General features: G+C 43.1%; 1 protein-coding gene across 1 annotated transcript; it reads right to left on the bottom strand.

The window, feature by feature from the left end:
• Positions 1-790: 790 nt before the first annotated feature.
• Positions 791-9,009, bottom strand: akap8l (A kinase (PRKA) anchor protein 8-like). The gene is made up of 13 exons (XM_068702694.1): positions 8,873-9,009; positions 7,449-7,487; positions 7,041-7,281; positions 4,965-5,664; positions 4,574-4,688; positions 4,413-4,453; positions 3,772-3,802; positions 3,560-3,665; positions 3,223-3,364; positions 2,777-2,882; positions 1,711-1,841; positions 1,529-1,624; positions 791-1,368 (listed from the first exon to the last, which is right to left on the bottom strand). Exons 1-13 carry the CDS (start codon positions 8,895-8,897, stop codon positions 931-933), a joined length of 2,211 nt encoding a protein of 736 aa, XP_068558795.1. The 5' UTR covers positions 8,898-9,009; the 3' UTR covers positions 791-930.
• Between the last annotated feature and the right edge of the window lie 3,724 nt (positions 9,010-12,733).

The following is a 12,733-nucleotide window of genomic DNA, read 5'->3' as shown; positions in this document are numbered from 1 at the left end:
ACAGTAACGCTAACGACAGCATGGACCAATCAGCTGGGCTGTGGGCGGGGCCTCTAGTTTATGGACAATATTATCTTATTCTGATAAGGTTAAGTCTTTATTACATTTTAAATCAGATTAAAGTGATAATTGTATATTTATTTTTTAATATAGTATTGATGCTAGAAGTAAAAAAAATATTTATTTTACTCCAACAACTAAAATGTTACGTCAACAAATAGAGCATCAGATTAAATTAAACAGTTTATGTAATATACATGTATGTATATTTGTATAAACAAAAAGTAAAATCAGTCATTGAACTCATCACCAGCTTATTGTAGCACGATGTCACAGAAACTAATAAAACCTAAAATAGATTTTAAATCTTTACTTGATTGTAAAAACACAGCAGTGACATCATCACCCTCTGTGGTTTATGATATCATCACGTACATGATACATTCTGTCAGAACCTTCTTTAGTGTCCTCAGGGTTCTGAGTTCTCTTCAAGTTAAAACAGAGACTTTGATTTATTGAACAGGTTTATTAGAGAGAAACGATGTCAATAAACTAAAATCCAAAAGATGAAGAATACTTTGAACAAAAAGGCACGAGAATAAAAGAACTAAAGAGATGAATAGAGTGACATTGTGTGAAGTACTCATGTTCGCTGAGCAGAGCCTGAAGGCATCATAATGTAGCTGAAGTGAACCCGTTGGTTAGCCGTTAGCGGTGCTGCTAACGTTACTAGCTCTCCTCTTGATTGGTTGTTTACAATGAAACATGATCAGAGACTAGAAAACACACATCAATGATCAAAACTTTATTTACACTCTGATGGCTGACAAAGGAGTGAAGAAGAGTATTTCACAGAAACGTGGATCTATTTCTTGAACAACGAATAAAAAGGAGGCGAGCTCAGAGTGACTGTGGAGCGGGGTGCAAAAGTCATTCATCCTTCTTGTCTCCTTCCTCCTCCTCTCCTTCTGCTGCCTCTACTCCTTCCTCCTCCTGTAATCCCTCCTCACCGACCTCGTCGTGCACCACGTATCCTTCCTCCTCATCCTCCTCTCCAACCTCAAATCCTTCCTCCTCTTCCTGGTTCCTCTGCTCTTCCTCCTCCATCTTTTCCTCGTCTGCTGCTGCTGCTGTTGTTGTTGTTGTTGAATCATCTTCATTCTGGCTCGACTCCGCCTCTTTAGCTGCTGGCTCCTCTTTAGCTGCTTGCTCCGCCTCCTCCTCCTCCGCTTGCCCCTCCGCCTCGGGCTCTGCCTCCTCCGTCTGTCCGTCCGCTGCCTCGCTGGTCAACTCCAGCTCTGACACGTCCATCACCATCGAGTCCTCTGGGTCCTGGTCATCAATGTTACCGGTGAACGGGTTTTCTCCCTGGAGACAAAAAGAATGTCTAAAAGCCTGATGACAGTGAACGCACCTCGAGGTAGCCCTATAACCCGACTACAGCGAACGTACCTCGAGGTAGCCCTATAACCCGACTACAGCGAACGCACCACGAGGTAGCCCTATAACCCGACTACAGCGAACGCACCTTGAGGTAGCTCTCCAGCTTCTTCCCGATCAGTTTGTGGTTGAGGATGCTGCGAGCGACGGACAGACTGGCCCTCTTGGACTGCTCCATCATCCCCTATGATCACAGAGAGAACACGTCGTTACAGAATGGGTCAACTACTGCGCTGTAGTTGGTCTCTTTGTTTCATTGGTCCTCCTCACCTTCCTGTTGTAGTTGTGGTCTGGAGACTTGATGTGTTTCTGGATCAGGTGAGGCTGCATCGGGATGAACAGGTCACAAGCTGCACAGTGAGCGGCTTCTACCTTCCTCATGAAGTGCTCCATACCGAGCTCTGTACAGACGAGAGATGTCATTGTAGAGAGAGAGAGAGAGACGTAAATGTAGAGAGAGAGACGTCAATGTAGAGACGTCAATGTAGAGAGAGATGTCAATGTAGAGAGATGTCAATGTAGAGAGAGAGACTTCAATGTAGAGACGTCAATGTAGAGAGAGATGTCAATGTAGAGAGAGAGACATCAATGTAGAGAGACGTCAATGTAGAGAGAGATGTCAATGTAGAGAGAGAGACATCAATGTAGAGACGTCAATGTAGAGACGTCAATGTAGAGAGGCGTCAATGTAGAGAGAGAGACGTCAATGTAGAGAGAGAGAGACGTCAATGTAGAGAGAGAGACGTCAATGTAGAGACGTCGATGTAGAGAGATACGTTGATGTAGAGAGAGAGACGTCAATGTAGAGAGACGTCAATGTAGAGCGAGACGTCAATGTAGAGCGAGACGTCAATGTAGAGAGAGACGTCACTGTAGAGAGACGTCAACGTAGAGAGAGACGTCAACGTAGAGAGAGACGTCAATGTAGAGAGAGACGTCGATGTAGAGAGATACGTTGATGTAGAGAGAGAGACGTCAACGTAGAGAGAGACGTCAATGTAGAGAGAGAGATGTCAATGTAGAGAGAGAGACATCAATGTAGAGAGACGTCAATGTAGAGACGTCAATGTAGAGAGACGTCACTGTAGAGAGAGACGTCACTGTAGAGAGAGACGTCAATGTAGAGAGACGTCGATGTAGAGAGATACGTTGATGTAGAGAGAGAGACGTCAATGTAGAGAGAGACGTCAATGTAGAGCGAGACGTCAATGTAGAGCGAGACGTCAACGTAGAGAGACGTCAATGTAGAGAGAGACGTCAATGTAGAGAGAGAGAGACGTCAATGTAGAGAGAGGGGGGACAGACAGAGAGACATCTCCGTCTGTCAAGACCTCACCTCTGGTGAGGTCTTGCTCTTTGTACACCTGACAGATTGCAGCGCTGTGGTTCTCTAACTGTCCGACTCTCTGATCCGTCTTCTTAAACTTGTTCTGAAGATATTCCTACAAAATAAAACAAAACTTTATTAGTTCAGTAGGCTTCAAAATAAAACTTCTTAAAAACAGACTACATTATCCAATTTAAAAGTTTCTCTTTTTTAACAATAAAAATGATTAATTTCCCCACTGTGGGACTAATAAAGTATTATCTTATTGTATCTTTAGGATTAAAAAAACATCAATATCGTCAGGAGCAGGACTTTTATTTTGAAGAGGAAATCAAGGCTAGACCCGCTAACGTTAGGATGCTTCCTCGTGGCCGTTGGCTTCGTCGGGGATCCATTTTGGCCTGAAACACAATATCTCTGTCTCGGACCGCTGGTGTCCCAGGTGAGACGCTCACCTGCAGGAAGTCCGTGGTGGGTTTGGACAGCTGGCCCGAGAGGAACTTGAAGTGGTCCTTGTGGAAGCGACTGTCCAGGTGAGTCTCCATCTCCTTTTTGTAGAACGAACGGAACTTACACACCGAGCAGGCGAACATCACCCTGAAGGACAAAGACAGAAGAACAGAGACGATGGTTCATGATGTAGAAACAGACGAACTTTAATTAGTTCAATATTAGTAAGAGATGAGACAGCACACACACACACACACACACACACACACACACACGGTTGATTGAGGAAATAAACAGCTTTAGTTAACAACGGTTTGTTTGGAGATAAGCCACGCCCCCTACCTCTCCAGGAAGCCCCTCCTCTTCCTCATCTTCGGGTGCTTGTCCTGACTCTGAGCCGCCGTCTGTTTGTCTTCAGGACTTTTCTTCTCGTCTTGTTTGGGTGAATCTGAGCAGAGAGAAGGAGCAGCTTGATGAACATGAATACATAAACATAAATATGTATATAAATCCTGAGAGGAGAGAGTAAATGAAACGTGTGGTGGAGCTTCAACCTTTATCTCCGTCTGCTGCAGAACTCGTCTCCTGTAAAACAATCACAGATGAAACAATAGAAACGTGTTCATGTATTGTTCTGTCCTATTGTTCTCCAATGCAGCTTTCATCGTCTTATTTCATGATCAAATTAAATTATTATCCTGTTAAATCGACTTTAATAGAGGACGACATACTTCTGTTTATTACTCTAGAGAACACGTCGACTCTCTTGTTATGGTTATAAGAAATGTTTGACTCATCCGAGTCTAAACACAGTAATATATGATCTTTATCTCTACGTCTCTTTATCATACAGAACTTTAAGCTGCATTTGTTTTATCAAAGGTTCAATAAATATAGAAATACAGTGTATTACTGTTACAACTGTGAAAAAGTACCGGATATATATTATATATCTATTATATATAATCTGTTCCTCGTGGAGTTCAGGTGTAAAGTATAAATAAATATGTGAAATAATTAGAACTAGAAAATAAAACTTAATAAAATGGGTCTTTAGTCTTTCTGCTCCTCATTTGCATGAATTCATAAATCATGATTTGAAGAGACATGGTTTTGTTCAGGTGGTTCAGATGTTTGTGTTTCCCTGAGAATAAAAGGTGTTTATGAAGAAGAGTAAAAGTCCTGATCGACTCACCGTCTTTGTTTCACCGTCGTCACCGTTTTTCTCTGATTGTTCTATTTAAAAAAACACACAGATCAACATCAGAGTACACACACACACACACACACACACACACACACACACACACACACACACACACACACACACACACAGTGAGGTATTTGTTGTGGTACCTTGAGTATCTTCTGCCTCTGAACTCTCCGTTCTGTTCATCTTGGACTCCGGCTCATCAGCTGCTGTGAGCGTCTGTTTCCTCTTCTTCTGGACGTCCCGCTGAGGCTTCACCTGCTGCAGTTTACACACACATCAATATGCAACACACTGACTGACTGACTGACTGACTGACTGACTGACCTACCAGAGTCTACACGTAATGCTGGTTCGAAGCCAATCAGAGCTGGTTCTGTCTAAGCACTAGAGTGAACTCATCCTCTGACATGGAGGGGGCTCACTAACATAAGGGGGGTCCACGAGGCCTCAGTGACCACATACAAAGGACACGTGGTCAGAGAGAGACCCCCTAGAGTCTGAGAGGAGGTCTTGTTTTTGGCTGGAGGTACTTACTTTGTTGAGGGGTCTCTTGCGGCCCCGCTGGCGGCCGGCCCTCGGGCCCCCTCCAAAGTGCCTCCCGGGAAAGTCGTGAGGCCCTCGAGTGGAAGACCCCTGGTGGAAGCCCCCGGTACTCTCAGGGTACATGCGGTTGGACAGGAGCGATGGGAGCTTTCCTCTACCACCTCCTCCTCCTCCTCCTCCCGGGGAGCGGCCGCGGTGGGACTGGCCCCCGGTGCCGCCAACGCTTCCACGGCCACCGGTGCCGCTTACCCGCCCACCTCCACCTCCACCTCCGCCTAGAGGAGTGGGGTCAGACCTGCGGCTTCCAAACCCTCCTCCTCCTCCACCACCTCCTCCTCCTCCTCCTCCTCCTCGACCCCCGGCACTTCCACCCCTTCTGGGAGAGCGTCGGCCTGCTCCGGGCCATCCTCCTCCTCCTCCTCCTCCTCCTCCTCCTCCAGAGCCACTGTTGAAGGACTCCCTCATATTCTGTCGCATTTTAGCGACTCCGTAGGAAGAGGAAGGGCTGTCAAAGCCTCCTCCTCCTCCTCCTCCTAGCCCAAAGCCAGAGCCTCCTCGCTGACTCAGCAGCATGCCGTCGTCGCGGCCATCGCCATAACCGCCATAGCTACCGCCGCCGGATCTGTAGAGATCTCGGGAGGAGGCGAGGGCGGAGGAGGCGCGCGAGTCGAAGGACTCGTAGTGGTCATACCTGTGGGGGGAGGGAGGGAGAGGTGGTTGATAGAGAGCAAACAGAGGGAGGCAGTCAGGTGTTTTTTGGGGATTTCTCCTCCAACCTGCTGGTCCTTTCTCCTCCTCCTCCTCCTCCTCCTCCGCGTGGGCTCGGCTGTCACTCCCCATTGTTTATATAAATATATAAAGATATATTTCATAAACCACATCACATCAGGAATGGATGATCCACACACAACTGAATGCTGGTGGTGTTTGTATGAACACACTGATGATTACTCTCTTATCATTGCGTGCGTGCGTGCGTGTGTGTGTGCGTGTGTGCGTGTGTGTGTGTGTTCTGGTGGAGGACAAACTGGACCCTGCAGATTAAATCAAAATGCAGTTTCTCAGACCGGACCATCAGAACCAGTGCCGTCTGGAGACGGAGGTGACCGATCTCTGGGTAGACACAGTGAAGTGGACCTTTTGTTTGTACAGGATCACAACTCATGTCTCTGGTGTAACATGGGGGGGGGGGGGGGGGGGGGGGGTCACATGGAGGATGAGAGAAACAGAAGATGGACGGGCTGTCAGCGGTTGTGTCATGCATGTTCCCCACGTCGTGAAGAGTTTAAAGCAAATCACAGAGAAAGCACAACATGGAGCCTGTTGAAGCTCCTCCCACAACTGCACCCCCACCGGCGTGAAGGCAGCTTTGTTCTACAGAACTTAGTTCTTCTACAGGACCACTTCAGGCCCGCTAACCAATCGAGGGCCGTGGCGTCTTTGTGTCACTGACGTCTGTTTTCAGTTATCTTTAAATCAAAAACAAACAGAAAAACATTCAAGAGACAAATGTTCCAACCAGCTAGTTTAGGTTCTACTGACCGATAGTCGACCCCCGTTAAGCGGTAATTAACCCGTTAACCGACAGGAGACGAGGAGCCCGAAGCTTCCTTCATGTACGCAGGACGTTTGAATCATCTGTAAACTCGTAGTGTTTGAGCAAAACACAACGAGCACGTCTCTAGTGAGCAGACACTTTCTAACCAAGTCCCCCAGTCTAGCCGAGTGTGTGTGTGTGTGTGTGTGTGTGTGTGTGTGTGTGTGTGTGTGTGTGTGTGTGTGTGTGTGTGTGTGTGTGTGTGTGTGTCTCATCAGCGTACGGAGGTTAGCAACAAGTCCCGCTCACGTCCTGATCTCTGACTGTTTGAGTATTTATTTAAACGGTTGATAATGAATGTGTTTTGTTAGACAACATGAAAGACAGGACAGGAAATGTGAAGCATGTATGTGTGGTGACATCATCGTACTGTATGAAGCATGTATGTGTGGTGACATCATCGTACTGTGTGAAGCATGTATGTGTGGTGACATCATCGTACTGTGTGAAGCATGAGACGGTGTTATTACCTGTCACCTCGAGGACCTTTCAGCCCCCCCTCCAGCTGAGTCAGCATGTCCAGACGCTGGTTAATTTTGGCAATGACGGCATCGGCGTTGGTGCCGGTGGACGAGAGCAGCGAGGCTCCGGAGAGCCCTCTCTTCATGTGGCCTCCTCCTCCTCCTCCTCCTCCTCCTCCTCCTCCATAGCCCCCTAGACCGGACATGGAATCCTTGTAGCCCCCCCCATACAGGTCAAATCCACCAGAACCTGGTGAGGAATCGCACGAGACTTTAATCTTTAAATACAAATATATATATACTGTATGAAGAAAAGTAAAGTAAAGAACAACAATCAGAGTAAAGAGGTAAATGAATACAGTTAACACTAGTATATTGTAGTAATATATAGTGTGTTTTAGTATATTCACTCCTCACCTCTGCTGCCTGACCCTCCACCTCCCCAACTAGAGTAACCTGCAACCAGAGAGAAGACACAGTCCTTTAACACACACACACACACACACACTGTACATATACACTCTGTGTACATATACACTACATCATATACACTACATCTGTGTACATATACACTACATCTGTGTACATACACACTACATCTATGTACACAGATAATACATCTGTGTACATAGACAGTATATCTGTGTACACATATAATATCTGTGTACAAAGACAGTTTTTTTCCCCAGTTTTTACCTCATTTAATGTATTTTATTGGTTGTTTTTTTATTGCATTTCAGCGAATGTTTGTTAAAAACTCAACGTATATTATGACAAAATGCAATAAATAGATTTAATTATTCTTTTTTAAAGGGTATTAATTGCTCACTAAAGACTCATTTCATCTTCACTTTGCTCTTTAATGAAGTATTCAGTAATCAGATTACTATAACACTGTTACTGTTGTTTAGTTAATTTAAATATTATATTTCATTGAATATATTTAATATGTTTTCGCTACAGCAGCATGTATGGTACATGTAGAGCAATAAATACATATATATACACACACACATATATATATATATATATATATATATATATATATATACACACACATATATATACACATATATATACACACACACACATATATATACACATATATACACACACACACACACATATATATACACACACACACATATATATATATATATATATATATATATATATATATATATATATACACACACACATATATATATACACACACACACACACATATATATATATATATATATATATATACACACATATACATATATATACAATGAAATGGTGTGGTTTGTGTACAAACACAGCGGCCATTTTATTACCTATCCTTAATAAAACAGACTCCATTTTAACAGAAGGACCCAGCTAACTTTAACTAAGCAGTAAACAGACAATAAACTACCCATCTATCTACAAACAGCGCAACAATGGGCCTCCTGCGTTAGCTTAGCAACGTTAGCATATAAACAGCCTTGATGCTAGCGGCTAACTTCAGCTACTTAACGGTAATGTTAGCTGCCTCGCCTGATGCGTCGTGAACGGTTTTATTTCCCCCGTTGGTTCAGAAGTGTGTTCATTGCCTACATTATGATAAAACATCACAGCGGCAGTTATTTGAATATGAGCCCCTGACAGGAAGCTAACGCGTCTTTGTTTCAAAGCTACATACGCTGCGGGTTGTTGCTACTAGCAAGCTAGCATACTGCGGCTACGTTTCACGGTAACAAAGCGTGTGTTGCTACTAGCATGCCAACAGCTAGCATACTGTGGCTAACCGGGAAGCTAATTAATAAATGTGTTAGCGGTGACGGCACGTGCAGCACAGGTAAAGGTGTTTCAGTCACCTGAACCGTAGCTCCTGCCGTCCATGGTGCTTCACTGGTAGTCCGATCCAAACAGAGGTAGCTCCAGAAGCTCCAGTTAGCAGCTAGCTACACCTTCTGGTGGAGTACCGCTGTTCAAAAGAGACGAGATGTACTGATACGAGAAACAGAAATATCACGTGACCACCAAGGCCCCGCTACGTCACACGTAGTCAAAGCCTCGTTACGTCACACGTAGTCAAGTCCTTGTTACGTCACACGTGTCAAGGCCTATATATTTGTATTAAATCCTGGTTTATATATATATATCTTTTTATTTTATTTTATTTATTTATTTATTTTTTATTTTTTTAAATATATCTTACCAACGTAAACTATCTATTTGATCTATCTAATGCGTTCATTGTATTTATGTATTTATGTATTTGTATTGTACTGTCTTGTATGTATAATGATAATATGAAGTAAAAAGATGACCAGTTGTAGGTTCCCATTAAGACCAGCAGAGGGAGACGCTCTCATAGAATCATGACCTTAAAACGCAGCAGAGCACTGCTGTTATTCATGCTCTCTGTAAACCTGGAATTCATATAGAATTAAAGCTGCAAGCAGCATTGATCGGGCCCTCGCAACGTCACACACGTCGAGGGTACTGGCAGGACTCTGGTTGATGCGGCAATGCATTTCTGTGACCATCATACACTGCATGCACAAGTTAGATGATATTTCCTGCGTCGACCAGCAGCATAGCAAGACCATGTTGCCAGGTCTTAAGCCTCAAATGTTTTGAGTGTACCTCCGATACAATCATAAATGTAAGCCTGTTAAGATCATTAAGAAAATGAACGTGTGAATGTTCTTCAGTATTTGTAACATAACAGACTGTCAGGTTACTGGGATGGAGTTCAACTCCCTGCAGTGTCCTACTGATTGTATTTGGACTTACATGAAAGTTAACAGAACAGCAGTGTCATCTAATTTTACTTTAACACTTTAATTTGACACCGTTTTCATTTTAAGCTCTTCTGTAACTTTAGATTGTAGTGTGAAGCATTCATTGTAACATTTAACCTGATTCTCATGTAGAAGCTCTAGACAGATCATTTATACTAATGCCCACTGACATGGTTTGAAAAACACTGTTGATTAACTTTTGTTCTCCAAGCATCTTAGTTTGCACATATTTAGATCAGAGAAGTCTTTTTCTCATGGTGTGCCCACAAACCCTGTTTGGGCCGCTGTTATTATAGAATTCTGTTTACGTCCGTGGTTGCCAGTAGGTGGCGCTATGACTATGAGTTAATATTGGCATGCAGAAGTCCTAAAATCACGACAGCAATCAAGCATGTCAAGTTTGGGGCAGTTTTGACAAAGTAAGGTTGAGTTACAAAAGCTTGATGGATGATGGCGAATCATGTAAAATTGCCGCGACACCAAGTCCATGTTATCCGATGAAACATCAAGCTTTTAGTAACTTTTAATCGTTAAGGTCTTTAGGTTGTTCTGACCAAATTCTAAGCTGATTGGATTATTTCCCTAGGAGGAGTTCGTAGTGCAGCACCTGGAAAAGGAAATAAAACCACAAGAAATTCATACAAAATTCAAATTGGCTGACTTCTGGTTGGGTTTAGAGCATGGACCCCTAAGACTTTTTTTTAAGTCTACATGTGATACACCTGCTTACTTAATTTCATACATCTAGGTGAAACGTACTGCAAGGGCTGCATCGTCGAAATATTGTAGGGGGCGCTATCGAGCCGAGTTGCCACTCTGAAGCATTAAAATCACATCAGATAACTACATTCAGGATTTTAAATGTGTGTGACGAGTTTGATTTTGTTTTGAGTATTTTTAGCCCCTCAAAAACACCTTTGTTTTTCATGGCGAGGAATGCATCGCCACGGCAACGGCATTTCACGAAACAACAAGCTTTGAGTAACTTTTAATCACAAAGGTCTTTAGATTGTTCTGACCAAATTCTAAGTTGATCTGATTAGTTCCCTGGGAGGAGTTCGTTAAAGTAGAGCGCCTGGAAATTGAAAAAATGACAGTAGAAATTCAGACTAAATTCAAAATGGCTGACTTCCGGTTGGGTTTAGGGCATGGCCCCAAGAGACTTTTATTTAAGTCCACATGTGATACATGTGCCTACCAAATTTTGTTAATCTATGTGAAACGTACTGCGAGGGCTGCTTCGTCGAAATTTTGTAGGGGGCGCTATTGAGCCGATTTAACACTCTGATTGAATAAAATCATATTATAGAACTACATTTTGGCCTTGTGATCTGTGTGTCAAGTTTGCTTGTGTTTCGAGCTTTTTTAACCTCTCCAAATGACCATCGTTTTTCACGGCGAAGACTGCGTTACCACGGCAACGGCGTTCAACGAAACATCAAAAGCTTAGAGAACTGGCATTATGAACTTCTTACATTTGTGTGGAACAAATTTGATGTTGATCTGATTTTCCAACTAAGAGAAACAAGCCAAAGTATAAAGACTTTAACTTACTGTTGCCAGTAGGTGGCGCTATGACTATGATTCAAAATTGGCTTGCAGATGTCTTCAGGCCTGGAGTTTAATCAAACATGTGAAATCTGGTAAAGATCTGATGATGCGGAGTCGAGTTACATCAGTTTATTCCTTCATGGCGAAGGATCGAAGTTCGCCGAGCCGCCACGTCGCCGCCCTTCGACAACTTCCTACAATTTTCACAATGAAGCATTATCAAGGTCTTAAGGCTTTTGTGACAAAATTTGAGAGGGATCCGATTAATCTGTGAGCAGTAGGGTGTCAAAGTACACAACCTATGACTTCCTGTTGCCACTAGGTGGCGCTATTACTATGATTCAAAATTGTCATATACATGTGTTCAGGGTCAGGATGTTATGACATATGAGAAATTTGGAGCAGATTAGGCAATGTACAGCCGAGTTATAACAACTTCCTGTTTCATGGCGAATGGTGTTTTTTTGCCGCCACGCCACGGACACATAGTTCGATAACTTTTTGATCTTTGAGTATCGTTTCACTGCCAAGGTCTCAAGAGCATACTGACCAAATCTGAAGGCAATCGGGTTTAATCTCTAGGAGGAGTTCGTTAAAGTACGGCGCCTTGAAACGGTCCAAAAACGTCATAAAATTCAAAATGGCCGACTTCCTGTTTGGTTTAGGATATACCTCCTTTTGACTTTTTTGTACGTCCCATCACGTTCCACATACCTACCAAATTTCATACAGCTAGGTGAAACCCAAAGTTGGGGCTACTCTGTAGGGGGTGCTATCGAGCCAAAATGTCATGCCGCAGCTGGACACCCCAATAATACTGGAATTTTCACCACGATTGAATTTTGTGCCAAATTTCAAAAGATTCCCAGTATCCCAAGCACCTCCTTTTTGCGATGAAACTGGTACGATAATAATAATAATAATAATAATAATAATAATAATAATAAAAAACATTAGAATAACAATAGGTCCTCCGCTCCGACTACGTCGGTGCTCGGGCCCTAATAATACTTTTGGGGTCTCTTCATTTAGAACTAACAACTCAACGACGGAAGACATTCCTTCTTGATTCCTTCAGCACAGACTGCTGTTCACATGTTGGTGTGTTTAATGTGACACTTTCAAACATTCCTTACATTTAATTAATTCTTCTTTTATTAAATCTAAGTGACTCCGCCTCCTCTATCGATCCATGATCAGCGCTCTTAAAGGGACAGTTCACCCCAAAATAAACAAACACACATTCCTTCATGGTTGGTTAGTAGTTACAGTAGAATACTGCTAAATCACAGTAATCCGATGCATTATTGTGTTTTTACAGTAATATACTGTAAAATGATAGAACACTTTACTGTGAGAGTAATGAAACTAGTATCC

The sequence above is a fragment of the Cebidichthys violaceus genome, unplaced genomic scaffold, assembly GCF_023349555.1.
Source record: "Cebidichthys violaceus isolate CVI_PGR_0920_01 unplaced genomic scaffold, fCebVio1.0.p SCAF_88, whole genome shotgun sequence".
Lineage (NCBI taxonomy): Eukaryota > Metazoa > Chordata > Actinopteri > Perciformes > Stichaeidae > Cebidichthys > Cebidichthys violaceus.
The sequence above is the reverse complement of the archived record's forward strand: the minus strand, read 5'-3'. Positions and strand labels throughout refer to the sequence as shown.